At 29.9% G+C, this 22771-nt stretch overlaps 1 protein-coding gene across 1 annotated transcript; it reads left to right on the top strand.

Moving 5' to 3' along the window:
* The first annotated feature begins 19920 nt into the window (after window positions 1-19920).
* LOC121224175 (stress-associated endoplasmic reticulum protein 2) lies at window positions 19921-22771 on the top strand. The gene is made up of 3 exons (XM_041106934.1): window positions 19921-20112; window positions 20918-21074; window positions 22571-22771. The coding sequence occupies exons 1-3, from the start codon at window positions 20110-20112 to the stop codon at window positions 22615-22617; spliced, it is 207 nt and encodes a 68-aa protein (XP_040962868.1). The 5' UTR covers window positions 19921-20109; the 3' UTR covers window positions 22618-22771.

The raw sequence follows: 22771 nt of genomic DNA, 5'->3' as shown, positions 1-22771 counted from the left end.
TATTTTTTATTTTTAATCAAATATATATTTTTTATATATATTTAATATGGGCCGGGCTCGGGCTTAGCAATTTTCTCTCAGGCCAGGTTTGGACAAATTTGTAAGCCTGTAACCTAAAAAATGAGCCTAAAATTTTGTTTGAACTCGACCCGACCCGGCCTATGATCACCTCTAGTCTATATATGAAATATGTGATTCCCTTATTTAGAAAAGGTGTAATTAAAAGAATAAAATAAGAAAATTACACCTTTTATAACATCAAATATATATAAATTAAATTGTTGAATTTTATAACATGTAAAGTAAATTAGGAAATTACACTTAACTGTTACAGACAACCTATCTAAATAATGTTTGTCCCAACTTGAAAAGGTTTGCTTAGCATAAAAAAAGAAAATTTATTGTTTTTGCCATCACTACAAGAAAATTCATTCTGCAATTGATTGATGGTTTGATCGATTTATTCTATTAACTATTTATTTAAAAATATTTGATAAAATTTAGCTGGAAATTAATATTTGTAAAATGAGAAATAAGGGCATGACATATTTTATTATTAAGTATTTATTTATTTATAATACTTTAGTATTTATTGGGTGAAATCATTAAAATAAAACACTATTGCCAAAAAATTATAACATCCATTATGAAAATTAATCAGTAAATATTTTTGAAATTTTAAATAAACAATTTTGACTTATAGGGACAAAAAAAATAGAATTATAAGGACCCAAAATTCAAATTATAGGGGCAAAAAAAGATAAAATACATGGGAAAAAATCGACTAACAGGGAGGAAAAAATTTTGACAAATAAAGATAAAAAACAGTACAGGAATATAAAAGCATAAAAATAACTAATCTTAATGGATGAAATTATCTTGCAAATAAATTTTCATAGTTGATTCTTGTATATTTATATGGAGTTTTTTTTTTTAGATTTACTTAACATTTTTGAAGTGAAAATGAAGACTACACCCTTATTATTATTATGTTTCAGAGCATGTGACAAAAAGAGTAATTTTTGAATAAGACATTCAACATATTTCATTCCCAATAGTTATGGAAAAAGTTGACCATCCCAGTGTTTTTTGTTTTGAAAGTTTTAGCTCAACAAGTTCTTCTAAACCTTGATTCACCAAACATTATAATTAAAAGGTTTAACTACTCAATTCTCTATTTGTGCCAAAATCAATTAAAAAAATTTCAAAACTCTGTTTACCAAACTCCGCCATTGTATTTGCTATACATCTTTGTATTATTCATAAATTTAAAATTTAGTTCATAAATTTTTATTTTTATTTTTTAGATTTTAAATTTTAGGTGTAATTATTAATACTATTAAATGTATTAATATGATAATTTTAAAATAAAAATATTCATTTAATAACACTATAATTTAAAAACATTATAATAAACTTAAATTTAACAAAATAATCTTAACAATATTAAATAGTTAATTTTAAATTTTAAATTTTTTAAAATAAATTAATTAAATTACTATAATTAAAAATATAATCACTAAATTTCAAAATAGAAATTTATGGCAGATTTTAACCTACTAATTTTTTAATGGTTTATTTTAACTATACTTTGTTTTCACATCGCTGTGTATGGACTCATCAATGACCAACGCCTCGAGTAGACAACTTCTGCACGCCAAGTGGTCATCTCTCTGTCTTACTATGGCTGTATTTTATGTTGACAAAAGTACCCTCTGCATTAAACCAATTTACAAGCAGTTCACATAATCCTTTTTTACCCATTTTGGCAGTAGATGCCCATAATAGTACTTTTGAGTTAAAAAGAGTAGGTAAAGAATAACAGAAAAGATGGTATGAAATTGTGATTCTACATATTTTTATCTATTTTTAATAGAATAATGACAAATTAGATTTTTTTCTCTTGATTTTTAAAATTTTTTTGTTGAATTTAAAATTTTTGAAGAGGAAAAAGCTGAAGATCAGAAAGAAAAATATGATTTGTCATTCTCCTATTAGAAAATGATAGAGATGATGTGGAATCACAGTTTCATACCATCCCTCCTGAAATGAGAGAGCAAGGCTAAAGTTCATATTTATTTTTTTATTTTACATAATAATTAAATATATTCATTTGAATTTTTATTAAAAAATATAATTGTTTGAATAAAATAAAATAAAAATTTTATAAAATTTTGTTGAATTCGGTTAAAATACCATCTGACATTTTTCCAGATTTTTAAAAGAAATTTGATAAACCAAACTGATACAAATAGGGTTTATTTAAATGGATGTTTACTTTTAAATTAGAACTATTATTATCATAATTGTATGAGTATTTTTAAATATCCAAAATTGATATCAACTTATATATTTCTAATAACATATATTGGATAGAGATTCAAACCTGGACAAAAAAATTTAATAGTATCAACGATTCTACTATGATTTAGATTCTAATAATAAATAGATAAAGAAAATTTTAAATATGTAAAAACTATGAACTAAAATTGAGTTTGATGTAAAAGATTAATTCAGTAAAAATATGCATAATAAGCAAATTCAAAGTATAATAATTAATAAATAAATTAAGGATATATATTTCAAAATTTCAAAAAATATTTATCACTAAATAAAATCACTCATTTTTTAATTTAATTTAATTAATATCGAGAAGATGAAAATAAATTTTGATAACAATAATTATTAGCAGGAGTGACACCTCAACAACTTCTTTTTATTATCAAGTTTAAAACACAAAGTTAAACCCCACCAAAAAGAAGAAAATGTAGTTGTAACCAACTCCCTCCAACCCCTTCATAACATGTCTAGAAACCTACCTTACACAACCAGTCCTTTGGAAAAGCCAATTGATTGTTTGTAATTTTGATAAAAGTTGGCAAAGTATCACCACTATTAAATACATGTTGAAGGGCACACCAACTTTGATTTTGTGTGATTTTATACACGAAATTTTGATTTGATTCAATCTTCACAATTTTGTATTGAATTATCACCATTTTAGGTTTATATAAACAATTATGTAAATCAAATATGAAAATAAATGTTTATATTTACAATTGAATTAAAATTTAAGTTTTATGTATAGATACGAACCACAATTCAAGTTTTATGTGTTTAATTATACCAAACTAAAGTTCATGTATCAAATCGCACATTGAATTAAAATTCATATTCTCGTGAATTTATAAATAAAATCTTTACCATTATACCAATAAATTAAAATGTATTTTCTCACCCACTTTCTATATGTAGATAATACCGTTAATTAAATAAGTATTATAAATCAACTCAACGTGAATTCAAAATTGATGATAACAATGTAATAAATAAAAGAAAAGGGGAGGGGCAATGTTGTAAGAAAGCTTACGGGTGACAAAACAGTAATTAGAGTAGAAAAGCGGTGCACATTAATCAAGGCAATATCACCAAACGAGATGATTGATTAGGCCATCACTACCCACTTCTTTCTTTTCTTTGACAAAAACAAAACAAACATACAGCCAAAAATATACGAATTTGTTTAAATATTATTATATTAGGAGTAAAAGCAGTCTCTTTTAATTAATTAGGCATTTACGTGAATTTTTAAAAATTTAAGGAAATAGTTTAATTTCGGAGAAAAAGTGGGAAAGGGTCAGCTGGATGGACTTTTCTTTTTAAGTTATAATTTTTTATTTTAATTGTATCTCATATATGATTATTTACTTGAAATTATATTTATTGATGTCAATTATTTTATTAAATTAATTTCACCAATGGTTGAATATCAATTTAATTAGAAAAGATTAAAAAATTAAATTTTATTATAAAGATACTTATGCTTTTTAATAATTTATAATTTTTTAAATTAATTAATTTAAACTATAATTTTAAAAGATTTTTTAAAAATAAATGAGCCATTAAATTAACATAGTTTCGGTTGTGTAGATTCAAATGTTAATTTTGATTATATATAAAATTCTTAAGTTAAAAAATATACTACTCTTTGTAATAGTTTTTATACTTTTAGTTCCTTTACTCTTCAGGTTTCAAATTTCAGGTATAATTATTAACATTGTTAAGATTATTTTGTTAAATTCAAGTTCATTACATCATCAATCATCATTATTTTAATTATATTGCTATTAAATGAGTTTTTTTTTAATTTCAGAATGTCACACCAACAAAATTAACAAAAATAATTTAACAATATTAACAATTAGACTTTAATTTTGAAATCTGAAAAGTAGAGGGACTAAATTTCTAAAAATAAAAGTATAAAAACTAAATTCTAAATTTGTGAAGAGCACAGGGACCTATAACATATTTTAATCAAAATTTATTTTTTTTATGTAACAAATATATTGTAAATTTTTTTATATATATATAAACAACAAATGTGGCTTTGGTTGAACGGTAATGTATTTTTGGTTGAATGGTAATGTATAGATGTAACGGTTCAAATATTATTATGTGTATATTTTATATTTTTCAATATAAAAATATTAAATGACAAAAACACTCTCAAAATAATACAATGTACTTTGAAAAGTGAAGGTGTTTTCATATTTTTTCAACCAAGGTAACGTACGGTGCTTTCTCATGTTATGACATCAATGGAATATAATTCCTTAGAATGTGATTGCTAAAAAGTTAATTTACAACGTTTAGTATACATTTGAAGGTATTAAAAAAACATAGGAAAGTTACATTATCACGTTTGGTTCACGAATTACTTTCCTAATAATGTAATGATAATTTACAAATTTACCTTTATTAAATAAAATAATAATCATGTACCTAATTTTTATAAGAAAAATCATTCTTAACAAATACTTGAATTAAATATTCAATACTAAAATTTAATTGATAAAATTTAACTTATTTTTTAAGTTATAAGTTTAACCGAAAGTAATAGGGAAAATAAAGTAGTAGGAAGGAGGTAATAGTCTTTTTTTTTACGGTTATCACTAGACTAATATTTTTATCGTAATATTTTTTTAACTCTCCAATCTACATGAGAAAGTAAAATTTTCTACTTTTTTTTATCTTGAGAATTATATTGTCATGTTCATTGTAAAACAATTCTCAAAGTAAAATTAAATTTTAAAGAAAGTAGATAAAAATTGACATATTAATCGTTAATTAGAATCACTTTTCAATTGTTAAGAAAATGATTATTTTCTATCATGCCAAACGCTATTTAAATTGATATCCAATTAATTTATGACATCAACTCAATTAAGTTGTTATAATAAGCATAAATAAAGAAACCTATTATAAATATTATTCATGTAAATACATTAATAATGAGGTTTACCACATTCAATTTTTGTTACACTTCTTAGTTACTTCAACCAATACGACTCTTCCACGCGTAGAATGGGGGGGAATGGGTCTTGGTTTTTGTTACGTGACACTCGTGTGGTTGCTGTTCTTCATCTATTTACTTACCAGCATGTATCTGCCACGTACGCAGGAAGGAGGTTTCCTTTGTCAGTTCTATCTTTTTTTTATTGGCATAATAATTTTTTTGTCTTTTAACTTTATAAAAAAAAAGTTATTTTATTTTTTTATTTAATTTTTATCTCTTTTACCTCTTAAATTTATATTTTTTTTTGTTAAATCACTCTAAAATAATAGAAAAGTTAATATTTGTTAACTTTATCGATATAGTATACATGTGGATTGACATGCGGATAGCATGTCAATATTTAATTCATTTTTAAAATAAATTAAGTAAATACTAACGTGTCATTCACATCATCAAATTTAACAAATGTTAATTTTTTTATTCATTTTAAGACGATTTGATAAAAATACAAATTTAAATACTAAAAAAATAAACATTTTTTTTTGTAAAACCCTAGCTTTTCTAGTTTCCTTTTTGAGGCTTGCATTGTGCCCGGGGTTCTTCAAGTAAGAAACAAGACTCCACCCCGTTGGTCTCCCTAAATCTTTTTATTTCTTTGTCCTCCTTTCATTGACTTGCTCTAAACCGACAGCAATAAATTTTAAAAATAATAACGGTTCTTAACAATATTTCTAAATTTAAAAAAGAAATTAAAAATCATGTATTTATACTATTATTTAATGTTTAAATTAAATTGGTACCATTCTTATTCAAAATCTAATATAATTACATAATAATTTTTTTATAAAATGATAAATAAAATCGTCTTTTACATAAAATTTAATTCCAGGGACAATTAAGAGATTTAATTATGTAAGGATGCGTGATGAAACTGCAATAATGTGATAGAAAGCATGTTGTTTGTTTGATGCTTCTGGGTCTCAAGTAAAAATAAAAATATTCATCTGCTAGAGACAAACATCTTTAATCATAAGATAATCATAAAATGCGTTCAAATTTCGTGTACAAGTGGAGAGCAGGAAATTGAGTCACCTCTTCTGCAAACAAGCTATTGGGGAGTATGTTTTAATTTTGTATTCATTTTTTTCAACTTAATACTATTATTATATCTAGTGTAGTCTATATGTTAATACCTAAGCCCAAAGAAACATTTGTCACATAGCTTCTTGATCATTTTTGTAAAATGCAGAAAAGGAGTATGTGGGTGTCCACCGTTCTTTTATATATAAGAAAGGGTGAAGTTTGGGAAGGAAAGGCATAGAAGAAGAAAGAAAGTGAAGTGAATGTAAGCTAATGCTTTTGCAGCGACAAAGCAATAGCGTCAAAGTTTACGGCGTTGCCACCAATCCCCCTCCTCCAAACAAAGTGCTGACAACGACTTGCTATCCTCCACAGTGGAGGAATCATTTTGCTTTTTCAATAATATATACATAAATGCTCCGCAAACCCAAGTTTTCTCTACCTTTCAACTTTAAAACATTTGTGTAAGCTCACTGCCAATCGTACGATTCACAGACTTTTTTCGTGAGTTTGGGGGGGGGGGGGGGTTCACTTAAATATATTAAAAAAATTAATCAGCTAGATTAATTATCGAAATGGTACATTTTTTTAATCGTGCCTATCTAACAGGCACGAATACGTTTTTTAATCGCGCCTATCTAACAGGCACGAATCAAATTTTTATATTAAAAAATATTTTTTTTGTTTAAATAAAATATTAATTTTTTATTTTTATTAAAAATATTTAAATATATATACATGTAAAAATACGGTCAACAGGTCAAAATATGGGTAAAAAACGGGTCACGCCTGTCAAATAGGCACGACTAATCGAGCCTGACAGGTAGGCACGAATGGTCTGCCCGCACAATCCCCCTCCTGCATCATTTGCTATTGCATGCCCCCCACCCCGCTACCCCCTTTGCTTGCACAGTACCCCTCCTGCAGCATTTGTTGCTGCATGCATGCCCCCTCCCCAGCTCCATCTGCTAGCAACTGTTGCTGCTGTGTCTAGTCCCTTCAATGGGAAAAAGTTACAAATGGGGGACCTTATAAGCATAGTCCCCCAAACCTCATCCATAGGAAGAGAGAAAGAAAAGAGAGAAAGGAGAAGAAGAAAAAAAAAGGTAATGTATTATTTTAGTAAATAATTTTGTTTATAATTTAAAGAGTTTAATTAAGATATTGTGATTTTTTTGTTATTAATTATTAATTATTTATGTTTAGTGTTTATAGTTTTGGATTAATATTTTGTATGAATGTAATTTTTTTTGCTTTTTATAATTATTTTAAAATTAATTTGTTAGTAATTTAGGATTATGTTATAAATTTTTGTGTTTGTAATTATTTTAAAATTAATTTATTAGTAGTTTAGGATTAAGTTATAAATTGTTGTGTTTAGTTTAGTATTTGGTGAGTTTAACATATAAGTTTATAAAAAAATTAAAAATCATTTCATTTTGAAAATGAATTTGGACAAATGATGTTTAAGCTCATTTAATTTTTTTAAGTTACTGTTAAGTATTGGTATGTTAATAGTTGTTGTTAACTCATTTAATTTTTTTTATATCAACTTGGATATCAATTTGTCCAAGTTTAATCATAACTGGCTCTTTTCATAAATTTATATACTTTAAAATTATTTTTATAAAAAAAATGATTGTAGAAATATTGAAGAATATAAATTAATTATTAATATACCAATACTTAACAGTAACTTAAAAAATTAAAAAATTGATAATAATACATTAATAGTATCAATTAAAAGCGTTTCCCGAAACTCATAATTAAGATTCTTATTTTGAGCAATGGGAGTAGAGTTTTGGCTGTGTGAAAAAATATGGGATATGGATATTTTTATCTACAATAACAAGCAGGATATGAATCTTCGAATTCCATTTAATGCACTTTTAGGGTTGACTATAAGTATGAATTAAGATATTGACAAATGTTTTTATTAAAATTATTTAAAATTTTAATTAAAAAATTTAACACCCACAAATATCAATGTTCAAAGTTAAATGCATGTACGTGAATTTATTTTATACGTGAAAATATTGTTGGCATAAGTAATTTAAGGGAGAAAAATCTATTATCAACCTTGACAGATTGTGTAAACATTTTTTCAATCTATATTAGTTATGTGTTTTGTGATTTTTTAGTAATGTATTTTTTAAAAATTAACTTTATAGTTATTTTGTTAGTAATTTATGATTAGGTTATATAAATTGTTAGTGTTTAGTTTAGTGTTTTGTGATTTTTTAATGTAATTTTTATATAATGTAATTTTATTTGATTTTTTTATTTATTTAATTTTTTTTACTGATTTATTAAAATGTTGATTAAATTTGTTGTTATATAATTTTATAAGTTGTTTGAAATAAACTACTCAGGTATGTATCTATTTCTATTTTTATTTTTTTAATTCGTATGTTTTTATGTTTAGATAGTTTATATTAATTTTAATTATATTATTATTGTAATCTAACATAAAATTTTTTATTGTAGGTAAATTATGAGAAATTATTAGATATTTACCGTGTTTTGTTTCTGAAATTTAAAATAATTTACCGTATTTTGTTTCTAAAATTTAAAATAATTTATTGTATTTTTTGAAACTAATTAAATGAATTCATTTTTTAAATTGCAAATTTGCAGCAAATGGGTTCTTTGATTAATAATAATCACATATCAAGTACTATTAATGAGATGGTAATAAAATTTTTATTTGATACTCATGTTATTTGCTAAATTAAATTATATTGTATTAACTATTTTGCTAATTTAATAATGTCAGGGTCCGTACCGCGTATTGAGGAGCTGTGTTAATAGTGTAGGGTTTCTGCCAGATGAACGCCTAATACCATACTTAGAGTTAGCTGGGTTCAGATCAGCGGCATTGATCCAGACTTTTGATCTGCGATACGACTTGATTTCCGCTTTAGTCGAGCGATGGCGTCTGAAGACCCACACATTTCATTTACCGTGCGGGGAGTGTACCGTCACTCTAGAGGATGTTGCATTACAGCTCAGGCTTCCCAACGACAGGAATGCGGTCACGGGCGTAAGTTCAATCTCTAGGCCGGCTACCCTTTGCTATGAATTACTTGGACGCTCACCAAGTGAGGGGAAATTTACCAGTTTGAGATTTTCATGGCTAAAGACCAATTTTGAGCATTTGTCGAGTACTGCCAATAAATGGGAGGTGATGCAAGCCGTTCGAGTTTACATTATGCACCTTATAGGGGGTGTACTCATGCCGGATGCAAATGGCAGTACGGTCTACTTGATGTACTTACCCCTATTATTTGATTTGCATAACACCTTTTCATACAGTTAGGGGTCCGCAGTTTTAGCCATGCTGTATCGCGAACTTTGTCGGACGACAGATCCTTTTGCGATAGACATAGGCGAATGTCTCATACTCCTGCAGTCGTGGGCACTTTACCGGATGTCATTCTTGGCATCCATTAGTCACCAATCATATATATTTCCACTCGTTAAAAGGTGATGAATTTTTACTCGTTATAAAAATTAGTTGACTTTGTTTTAGATTATATTGTTCTAACAATTTGTTTTCGTAATGAACTATATCTCAATTTCTACCCGATTGAGACGATTATCCAACATGGTAGTTTCGGAGCGGACATTTACTCCGATTATGACCGGCTAATCTGCATACGCCACACAGCTTCCTATCGGATTTCTCCCTAAAGTCCATTTCGTTATGGATTCTGGATGATTGCGGACGACCTTTCGGGTTCCTACACAACCCTTTGTCTGGGACAAGATCGAAGGTCGTCGGAGGTACCTCCAAAGTAGATAGGTTAGGAAGCACAGGGAACTCGTTCTCCCATACATGCAACGTGCGTTCGAGGGTGTACACTTCATCGATAAATTATTCTACATTGAGCGAGACTTTAGCACAAGCTGCCACGACATATGCACATGGATAATGAAGTATTTGAAACCTCCTGCAGTCGCACCGTCTGTTTTAGAGATCAACTCCGTAAAACCTAGGTGGTATACCGGGTCGACGGCCGATGGTCTCTGTAACTCGAAACGTTTCATTACATTGTGAATATACTTCTACTGTTATCGACCTCGCCATCCAACAGTTTGCAACCATTGCATCCCTAACATCTTCGACAAACACGTATCCCGCCTCTATCTGGTTGACTTGTTACTGACCAATTCTTGGCATCAAGGTAGCCAACCTATAGAACGTAGCCGAGAAGACAGATGAAATCAGAAGATGTCGTGTTTTTAACAATACAGTGTTGATCCCTTCCACCAAGTTTGTGGTCATTTGACCATAACAAAAGCCCTCGTCAAAACTTTGATACCATTGCCACGGCTTCATGGTACCCAACCACGGTAGAAAAGATGTGTTCGTTTGACCCTCCATGTCACTCTCAAGTCGGGCCATTCTTTGGCAGAAAATGTGTGGCTCTAGCTCGTGCGCTGCATATGTATTAAGAAAATATAAGTTACAGTATTGCTCTAAAACATTAAAACTTATATTGAAAAGATAAGGTAATTATTTACCCATTTTCACAACTTGTCTCTTCCAGTTTGCATTCTTATAATCTCGCTGGAAGTTAGCCGCGATGTGCTGGATGCAGTAAACGGATCTTCATGGTACACCGGAACGCCTAATGGTTGCAATTAATCCTTTCCCTCTATCGGAGATGATGCAAATATTATCGTTGCTAATAACATACCTCCGCAGGTTGGTAAGGAAGAATTCTCAGGATTTCATGTTCTCCTTATCGACGACGACAAATGCTATTGGGAGCACGTTCCTATTTTCGTCTTGAGCAACCGCAAGAAGTAGAATCTGTGTGTATTTTCCATATAGCCAGGTTCCATCTACTTGTACAAAAGGTTTGCAGTGGGGAAATGCGTGTACATATGGATCAAATGTCCAGAACATCCGATGGAAAATTCTTTTTTTCAATTGTAGTTGATCTCCGGCCCGTAATAAGGTCGTGTCTATAACTCAATGACAATCCCCGGTACGTGTTCCCTAATAGCGGCTATCCATCCCTGTAACTCATTGTCCGATGCATCAAAATCTTCGAACAATTGCTCCATTGCCATCTGTTTAGCTATCCATGTCTTCTGGTATGATACTCGATACTGGAATCGTGCCTACATTTTGACAATCAGTATCAAAACTTTAATGGTCGGCATGTATTTCACCATTGGCATGATGCACGTATAGATAGTTTTGGAGTCAACTTTTTGATGATCTTTTGTCATACGTGTTGAAGTGCATGTGTGAGACCCAACAAATTTTCGTATCTCCCACATTTGCGACTTCTGGATAAATGCAGCTCGTATCCGCCAATTGCAGCCTTCTACCGACCTCCAACACTCTCTAATATATAATGTTGGTTTAGACACAACGACTTTGTAGTCTACTGATATATTCATGTTATACCACTTAATGGCAAATATGCGTTCTTCCTTACTTTCGAATCTCTGGCCCATGAACAACTCCTCAAGTTCAAAATATACGGCCATCCAATGAGTAGGTAGTATTTCAGGGTACTCCGAAAACTCGACTGCCCGTGCCGTATCAAGGTCTATCTGAGACATGTGTGCCCCAGGATTATTGTGTATCATAATACGACGAATCTGGTTTTCAATTGAAAACGTGTTAACGTTTCTATCCTCATTCACGCCTTCGTCGTCAATATCATCCGGGACCTCGTCTACGTCGGGATCACTCTGACTATCGACTTCGTGATCAGAAAGATCAATACTATAGTATACATCATCACCAACCACATCACTCTCGGGTGCAGCATTAAGATCAATATCGATCCCGTGTATAGTTGATTGACTATCAACATACGATATCGGAACCACCATACACGACTCTTGAACTCCATCTTCTTCACCTAATGGAGTGGGATCTTCAGTTGCCTCCACACCAGCTAACTCAGCAAATAACTAAATTGGTGCATTTTGGTTGCTCCGAAACCCACAATAAAGAGCAACCATTGTCTCCATGTCTTCATTGTTTACAAGTTCCATTTCGGTAAATTTTATTGGATCCGTCGAAACTAGTAGAAAAGTTTTGATATTCTTCTCCTACAACGTCTATAAATTTTTTCACTAATTTTTTTCTTCATATCATCAAACGAGATATTTCTATTAAATCTCATTGCTACTTGTTTGTGACATTCAAATATACATCCCTCGGTTGTTGTCAAAATTTCTCTATCGAAATAAACACATACAAAAAACTGATTCTCCATCTTCAATACTAGATATGTTAAAAAAATTTCAAAATTCTTAAAACAGTTTCGAAATGCAAAAAAATGACAAAATTTTTAATGCAAAATTTTTCATTCAGCAGCTAACAAAATTAATAACTTAACAAAATAAATTTCAAATAATAAAATTACTAACAAGACTCTACATTATATTTAAAAAGAAATAAACCAAAATACCTTATCATTCTTCTTGTTTTCCTTTATTTTTTTCTTCTCTCTATCTTCTTATTTCTGTTCTGCTAAATTTTGTGTTTGTTCCTCTGCTAAATTTTATGTCTGTGCTCATTTGATTTTCAGGGGTATATATAGGGGAAAAATTAAGTAGCAGTGGGCCCCACTATTCGCGCCTCTGAGTTAGGCACAACTAGTCGCACCTGTCAGATAGGCTCAACTGTATTTCATATCTATACTCGGGTTATATACTGATCCAAGAAAAAAATTAATAATATTTTATTAAACGAGAAAAAAATAAAATATTTTAATATAAAAAATTGATTTGCGCCTGTCAAATAGGCACGATTAAAAAAAAGTACCATTTCGGTAATTAATCTAGCTGACAACCTATTTAGGTATTTAAATTTTCTTTTTAATATATTTGGGTAAAAAACCCTGAGTTTTGATTTGCTTTAACAATTTTATCATTTCAAAGATGTATATGTGTTTCTTTTTTCTTTTCTTTTTTAAATTTACTTTATTAAATTTATACTAAAAATTGTACATTAAAATTATAATCAGCTAAAACCCATTTATTTATTTAAAAATTTGTGTGCACAACATTTTTATAGTGGTCCCACGCTCGCAATAAGTTGTCTATGGTAGAGATGCCTACGGGGAAACATTGGTGCGAATTTGATAAACCTTACTTCTCCTTTTAGCCTAGCATCATTAAACAAACCTTATCGAGCTTTTAACATAAATACCTTGTATCACCGAGTCAAAAGATTAAGCCTATGTTTTGACATGGTTGAAACTTGAAAGTGATGTAATAATTTTTATTTTTATTATTATTTATATTTATATTAAGTATTTGATTGAATTCATGTCACGAATTAGGGCTCCTTTGGTTTGTCATTGCATACCAGTGAGGTGCGATTGGGGGGGGGAAAATGGCAGCAATCGCACTGGTCAGCCCTTTGGTTCAGCATGCCAGTCTGGTGAGAAGCAGCCTCCATCGCGCTGGTCATCCCCAAATCAACTGGAGATTGTTGGTCCGGTAAAAATTTAGCAACTCCAGTTGCTTTTTCTTTTCCTCTTTTACCCATATTATTTCTTTTGTTTCTTCTGATCTTTGGTTACCCTTCTTCTCCCCTTTCCCCTTCCCCTTGGTTTGCTCTGTAACCTCTGTTTGCTCGCTTACACAGTAAGTTTATAGATAGATATATGATTTTTTTTTTTGTTTTGTTTCTGCTTAAAAGATATGTAGAATGATGAATTAATTAACTAAATTTAGTTCAACTTCATTGAAAGTGAAATTTAGGAAGATCGTAACTCTCTTTTTGCTTCGTTTCCCTGTTTCATAGAGGAATGATTTGTTTTTAATCAGGAGATAATAATTTAATTGGATTATTTAAGCAAACTTTTTTTGTTTTAAAAAATAATAATTAAGTTGTTATTTTCATGTAATTTTTAAGCTGTGATTGAATTTTTGTAAATTCAATATATTTTATTAAATTATATATTTTTATTAAATTATATTTAATAATAATATTTAATAATTTATTAATTTTGTAATTGTTAAATAATTTTAAAAACTTCTATGATATATCATTTTTAATCTAATGTCCTTAAAAGTCATTTTCTATTTTCACCTCACCGCTACAGTTGCATTTGAATCCAAACACACACTCCACCGCTGTTTCTAATCTCACTGCTACATTATCCAATCTCACCGCTACAGTACCTAATCTCACCGCCACCGTTGTTTTTAACCTCACCGGAGCTAAACACACCGCCCATCCAAACTAAGCCTTAATTTGATATTAATTCAATTAGATAATGGTGAAATATCTTTATAAAGTAAATTGTATTATTTTGAAGATTAATGCATTTTTTAGAGTCTGAATTTGGCAATTGTTTTCAAATTGGAGCTTGATTTTTTTATGGTCCAAGTTTGTCATTGAACTTGACAATTATTCTTACATGAGGGCCTGAGTTTTTTTTTTTGTCCAAGTTAATCTTGAACTTGACAATTATTTTGACATCAGGGTTTGAACTTGGGAAAAAAAATCCATGCCCCAATTTAGAAACAATTGCCAAATTCAAAGGTTAACTCGGACAAAAAAATCGTCTAAACCTCAATGTAAGAATAATTGTCAAGTTCAATATTAACTTGGATAATAAAAAAAGGTTAAGATCACAATACAAGAACAATTGTCAAGTTCATGACCCAAAAAATACAATAACCTTTATTTTGAGAGTTTTTTTTGTTGATTTATATATTTTATATAGAAAAATATAAACACATAATAAGATTTGAATCCAAGCTTTTAAGGTTTTCATTAATTTCACAATAATGTATTATCATGCTAATTAATAGTTAATTAATATTATTTTGGTTATTATCAAATAATAATTAGTAGTATATTAATAATTTTTTTGTAAGGTCAGTTATATTTAAAATTTTATTAATTAATATATATGATAATGATTTAATGGTGCTATTTTGTTCTCTAAAACTTTTAAGAGATATCATCAAGTACCATCAGAACAATTAATAGTTAATTAATATTAATTGTGTACTCCCTCTGTTTAACCTCCACTTTTCAACACAAGTAGTGCGGCCTCTGCTCCGCTGATTGAACATCAACCAGTCTCTCTCAGGTCACTCGGGTGTACGTCGAATGACAATCAGTATCATATATGAATATGTTATATTTTTAATAAAAAAATCACTTATTTTGAAGGTTTCCTCTACATATATTTAGTTATGTGATAAATACGAGTATTTTTTTTTTTAGATTGCATCAACATATCAGCTTGGGAAGAAGTTTCCTGAGGACCAACATCCTTGGAACCTTCAACAACCGGATGTAACAGTAAAACTGTATCATTTTCAGCTTTTCATCATGGTATCTAACTGAATCGAAAATGAGACATCAATTTGAGAAGTAAAAAGTGAATTCATAAGAACTGAGCCCCTATATAGTTGGAAAGGTATATAAAAACAGCACGCCTTTCCTATAATGGAACTCATCATGGAAGGACATGAACTTGGAATTTGCAGATAATGACGGCCGCAACACCTGCCACTCATCCAACACTTTTTTTTCCCCTCCTTTTACACATGCCACGGTTGACGATCAACCACGCACCGTGGTTGGTGTAGGAAAAAAAAAAAAAACACTTGCAGCATTTGATAAATCTAGCAAATGGGTCCCTCAATCCAGTCGTAATCTGCAGGCCAACTTATTCTTCAATGAATGATAAACATCTGCCATCGTGCATGTTGACCACATTCATAACCCCTTTATATTGCTCCATTCCATTCTCTTTACAATTTTTAGTATATAGGGGCATATCTAATACATACAGTATATATAATGTTTGTGTACATATAAAACATGCATAAGTTAAGAGGTAAAAGAGTAAATTTAAACATGGTGCTAAGTTTACTTGTCTGATGGGACATGATTTATAATAGCAAAATAGGGGGTGTAGCTCCCATTTCCTAATCTAACATTTCTCATCATTGACCACAGTAGTATAACACCAGCAAGTTAACTCAAATGAACCAGCTCACTTCAAATGATGAGACCAACAACATTTGACAAATTAAAATTATTGAGGGGGCTAAATATGATACATACCGGCTCCATGTTTGAAAAAAGAAATAGGGTCATGAACTTTATCTTAAACGTACGTTTTCATTTCTTGTCAAATAAATGAAAAAGACATCCATGGGCTGAGAGAATTATTACAAGGAGAAAAAAAAAGTAGAACAGGCTGCTTAAGACTAAGCTGGACTTGATCAAACATGAATATTTTTGAAAAATGGACTGTCGGAAACTATTTGAAGACTGAAGAGGCTAAATTACAAAGCACCATGGATCGGAGCATCAGTGGAGGTCCAAAAACAATCTATAGCTATATCTTACAAAAACTGGCTCGAGGGTTTTGGCTTGAAGAAGATTTTGTAGTTTGACAAGTACTAATCCTGTTGGAAAAACCAATGCCTCCATTACAAATAATGCAATCCATTGATTTCTTTAGGTGTTTGAGATCATTTATCGCAACTTGTAATTGAGGTAGACAAGCTTGGAATGAACCCATTGTTAAGATAAACCTTGTTTACAAGGGTTGGCTTTAAAGGAAAACCGATGGTGGGATGCATAGTAAAAGATAATTGCTTTATTCTAGATGGATGTCATATAATCAAGTGATCCCATAGCTTTCTTTTACGTACATATGAAATCATGAGGTTCTAGAGAAAGCTCAAAATATGCTCGGAAACGTTCAACGTATAGTCTGAGCTAAGTATAATTTTCAAGGGATTCACTAACTGCAAGAATAACTAGAAAAAAAATGAATATATCCTACACTGGGGTATTAAATGAAAAGTTTTTTACCCCAATCCAAGCAGCAATACATAAGTGCAATGATGGAGTCGTGGCCCATTTCATTTCACTCTAACAATCAACATCAATTGGCAACCCTTCTAATCAAAAACCCCATCAAGCCTCTACCGACTTTTTTTTTATCACAAAGAAAAGTAGTGATGATTGAAATGACATCTACTATGAAAAAGGCACTCAGATTGTCATCAAATAATGTATTTCACTAATTTTATGTTACTCCATTCACGGAGGGAGGATAACTTGTATGCCAAATCCATGGATTACTTCAATACATCAACAAAAATCTAATTGAAAGGGTTAATATCCTTTTTGGCCATTGTAATATAGTCACATTCTCATTTTTATCCTTTTACTGTTTTTTAAGTTACTTTGTTCCCTCTACTTTCATTTCGGACTCAAGTTTTTCCTTTTAACAGTTTCCATTAAAAAATATTAAACTACTGCCACGTGTAAAAAATTAAATAACATTACAAAGAAATCTAAAATTCATAAATTATATACAAAATCGTAATCTATTTTTAAAAATTATATTATTTTTTTAAAAAAAGCTATAAGTAAGCGAAACTTCAATTTTTCATAAAATTTAAAAAATGCATTTTTTTTCGGAATTTTAGGTTTTTAGAAAATTTAGGGATTATTTTTGCATTTTTATGATATTTTTTATATTTAAAAAATGTTTTTTTAAGTGAAATACCATAAATTTCTTGAAAATTTTCATGAAATTCTTAAATTTTCTAAAAACCCTAAAATTCCAAACAAAAAATTTTAAAAAATATATGAATTTTTTTTTTATTTTTTAAATTTGCATACTTATAAGTTTACAATCTTTTTATGATTTTCAAAAATAGATTAACATTCTTTTAGAGTGTGTTTGGATAAAGAATTTTAAATTTTTTGAGAATTTTAAAATGATAGTATTTTAGAATTCACCAATTCAAAATGCTAGCATTAATAATTGGTTTGTTTGGATAAATAATTGATTTAAAAAAATTTAGGTTACTGAAATTTTACAAATTATAAAAAAGAATAATTATATTAAAAATAAAAAATGTAAAAAAAATCAATATGGATATAATTGTTTTTGAAAAAAAATCTAAAAATATTTAATCAAATAAATCTTAAAAATATATATTAGAATTAAATAAAAATATTTTTTGAAAATATTTTTTATCTTCTAATGGGATCATGTTTATTACATAAAATAAATTTAGGAGGAATTTTGAAAACGAGGTGGAATTTGAAAAAAGAAATTGAAATATTAAAACTCTTTGTTGAAATTACTCACTAATTTTGAAATTGTCTAATATTTTTATCCAAAAAGGTAATTCATTTTTATGATTTTGAAAATATTGATGTGATTGAAATTTTTCCTTAGTCTTGTTTACAAATTTCTCATACAAACACATTTTTAGGTTTTTTTTTTTAATAATTCTCGATGTCATGCCCCAAAAAATGGGGGTTAACTGAAATTGATCTAAGTTTGATGGTTAAGTAGTTGGTACACTCCCTAGTTCTAGGTTCTATTACTCCTCTTTCTTTGCTTTTTTTTTCAGCAAACTAGGATGAAAAATAACACTAAAACAAATATTTTTGGGAGTGAAAACTTAATAAGTATGCGTAACAGTTTAATGATTAAGTTTGCCTTTTGCTCCATTGCATACTTGAGTTTAAGCCACTCCATCCTCAAAACCGTTTTTTTTTTTTTTAAATTTTCTTTTAAATTTTCCTTTAAAAATTGGCCCAAAACTTTAGGAAAATTGTTTCGGCTGCCCTAGGATTTCCAAACCCTAGATTTTTAATCCAACTTTCCCCAATTGAACTAGAATTTTGTTTCCTCTTCAAACCCAAATAGAATTTTATTTCTTTCCTCTCCTTTACATCTTTACATATTTTGCTGCACCTAATTTCACTCTAGATTTTAGGTCATTCTCCTAAATAATCTGATACTTAAGTCATTTTTATAATTTTTTTAAATATTAGAGAGTCAGTTTAAAAAAAAAAAGTCCAGAAATACAAAGAGTGGAGACGGTAATTTAACTGAGGAACGATCCATGGATCCATATTGATGGAGGAATACAATCCGCCATTTGCGCAGTTGATCTGAAGATCAAAGACGATTTCGTTTGTCATTGGGTTGTTCTAACTAGGTTCTTGAGGCCCAAAACTTTTGGGTTTAGTTGGCCTTAGGAACCTGAATTTTGTATGGGCTTCTCCTTGACTAGACATCCTGAGAGCTCACTCCATCACATCAAATTAATAAAGTAGAAACAAAGTTGGTTTTCAATCTTGACGGACCAGATCATGTTCTTCCTAAATGATGTCCGTATGAATAGAATAGGGTATTCTTCAGACTCCAAACCATGGATCATTTCAGTTCTTCTCAACCGTGTCATATTCTGTTCTGATAAATGGTGAGGAGACGAGATCGATTCAGCTCAGTCGAGGTTTGCAACGACAATCTACTTTTCGTAAAAGCCCCGTTGGTATGATGGTTACCACCATTTTAAAGTGGAGGGAATGGATCAGATTTTCAGTTTTGTATAAGGTTAAGGGGCTCCTTAGTTTTATCTGCATTTCTTCTCTGGGCTTTACAACAATGTTGTAGGCTTCACATAATGTTAAAATAATTTTTATTATAAAGGAAAGCCCACACGTCTACGTCACAATTCATCACGTGTTTCTATTAGGGTAAGGAGCAATGACCCGGAGAAGGGAAGGGACCCCTCAAATTTATCTTTTATCTGTAATATAAAAGGCGGATGAAGTAGTTTGGCATATCGTGTATGAAAACGATAGAAGAAAAACTCTTTCGCCGGGAAAATAACAATTCGCCTAAAATTTTCCTACCGTTTCTCGCTGCACTCGTCTCCGGCTACCTGATCTTCCCCTCATTATGGTATTTTTTTTGTTTTCCTCTTTCTCCCCCTCTAAAAGCTGTTAAGTTGTTTATGTGATCATCGGTTTTCGATTTTCACTATTCAATTTTATCAGTTCGTTTATTTTTTTCCCATTTAATCTGCTTGTATCTGAAACGATCTAATCTAGACTTTTTTTCTTTGTTCCGATTGTAGATCTCAGTCTAGCGCATTTATAGATGATGTATGTGTTCAAAATATCCTAATTATTTAGCTCAACGAACCTTAATTTAATTAGCTGTTTTTTTTATGCAAAAGCTAATCGCACTATTTCTTGAAGTAGTAGTGCCTTTCATCGTTTTATTATCTATTTTGAACTCTTAAAATGACCGAAATGCAGATGGTTTGGGTTTTCTTTAAGTTAGGAATGATTTTTTTTATTCTATGTGAATGGTGATAAACTTTGATTTGGTCCAAATGTAGGTATTAACTTTGGTTTTGTATTAATTGGACACATATTTTCACAAAAATACAAATAAATTTAATTATTATACAATTCTAATGTTGGTAAATAGAATTGCTAGTGATATATTAAAGGTGTATTAAGATGAAAATTTTATTTATAAAATTACAATAAATCAAAATGTCATCTGAATCAAAATCATATTCAGCTTTGTAATTTATCCCCAAAATTTGAAATCACTGTTTTTCTCGTGTTATCTAGTATCAATGTTAAAAATATATCACCAAAACGCTATTCTTTGTTAAAAAAAACATTGGTTCCTTTTTCTAAAGAAAAAAGATTATCATTTTCACATGGTGTCCCCCTTTCTCTTGTATGTGCAGACAACATCAAGGCGCCTTGCAGAAAGGAAGGTGGAGAAGTTCCAGAAGAACATAACAAAGAGAGGAGTTGTGTCTGAAACAAGCACAAAGAAAGGGAAGGACTATCCTGTGGGCCCTGTGCTGCTCGGGTTCTTCGTATTCGTTGTCATTGGATCATGTAAGATTCTCGGCAGCTAATCCTTTCACCATCATATTTCCCTTAGATATTTCACGTTGGCTTTTTAATATAGCTAACACAATACATGAATTTTGCATTAATATGGTATGCTTGCCCCTGATAATTCAGATACAAGTACATGGTGTACTGCGCTTTGTGCCTGTGCATGGATTATGTGTCTGGTTTCTTTAGTAAAAGACTAATTTATTTATGCTACGGAAAAGGAAAGGAAAGGAAAATATACTCTTTATTTTTTTTGGATAATATTATTCTTATTTAATTTAAGGAGCGTTGTGTATTCTTGTTTTTCCTTAAATTACTCAATTTTTATATACCCAATTTAGTGAAATACATGAAAATTTCAAAACGGAGTTTTAAAGTATATTTCAAGATGTAAATTATCTTTTCTTATCCTCATCGTGTTTTACATGTCTAAACTAGAGTCATTGATACAATCCAAAGGAATCAAGGTGATGAACCACAAGAGCATGCCTTCTTTTCTACAAGCTTCCTCTCTTTTCCTTTCCTTTCCTTTCCTTTCTCTTACTTTTATTGTCTATTAAAAAATATCGTTGGTTTTGTTTCATAATGCAAGTGTATGCCCTATGGACCTTATTGATCTTAGCATGATATCTGCTGCTCTTGTATCGCTGAGTTTTCTTTTGTGTTCATCAATTCTATGTTTGGGTTAAGTTCCTGGGTTTAGATGCCTTATGATTGAAGAAAGAAGATTTTGGTGCTTTTATATAAAAACAAATGTGATTTAACATTGTTCAAATTAGAAAAGAATAAAACTTATGGATCATACTTTCTGAGACTGGGAAGGGTTGAGTTAGAAATGATGATATTCATCTCCAAGTTGGGACAGTTTCAATAGTAAATAAGGTGAGAGAAACTCGTACAATGGTTTGACCACATGGAATGCAAATAGGGATATACCTATTAGAAAGATGGAACAAATTCAAGCTGCATAGCATTAGAAGGTTTAAGAGGAGACAAAACAGACGGTTGGAGATGATAAAAACGGTTTAAAACTATTAGTACTTGAATAGAGAAGTGTGGCGTATAAAATAAAATGATCAACAAGGAGGATTCATGTAACTGATGTAAACATTTCTACTCCTTTTAGTTGACCCCAACTAGTATTGAGATTAAAACTTGGTTAATTGTGTATAGTTATTAGTTAAGTTCTTGGGTTGTAATCTTCAAGGGATTGCTTAAAACACCTATAACTACAATTTAGAATCTAGCAGTAGTGTCTCACAATGTATATTTGGTAATTGAGACTTTTTGCCTATACTAGGACTAGGTTGTGGGTATTTGACAGGGATATGGTTAGATTTTTTTTAAGTTTTTTTCATCTATTTAAAGGATACTTGAAGGTCATATCCTCATACTCCATGTCTAGGACACGAGTGTAAAACACATATTTCAAAAAAAAGTAAGTCGAAACAACATAGACATTTACAATTTTTTTTTTAAATTCTTTATAACAGCTCTCTTCCAGATTATCCGGACAGCTGCCAGTGGAGGTTTTGCATAAACCTGCAAAACCCGTGTTAAGAAATTGCAGAGGAAACTTGTGTTTCGTGGACCCTTTTTTTTTTTGTTAGTTTTGTAGGAAACAGATGATATGTTTACCACATGTGATACGTTGTGATGTACTCAGAAATTGAATAAGATCTCACTTTCTTGTC

The sequence above is a fragment of the Gossypium hirsutum genome, chromosome D12 (assembly GCF_007990345.1).
Source record: "Gossypium hirsutum isolate 1008001.06 chromosome D12, Gossypium_hirsutum_v2.1, whole genome shotgun sequence".
NCBI classification, from domain to species: domain Eukaryota; kingdom Viridiplantae; phylum Streptophyta; class Magnoliopsida; order Malvales; family Malvaceae; genus Gossypium; species Gossypium hirsutum.
Note: the sequence above shows the minus strand (reverse complement) of the source record. Positions and strands in the feature narration are given on the sequence as shown.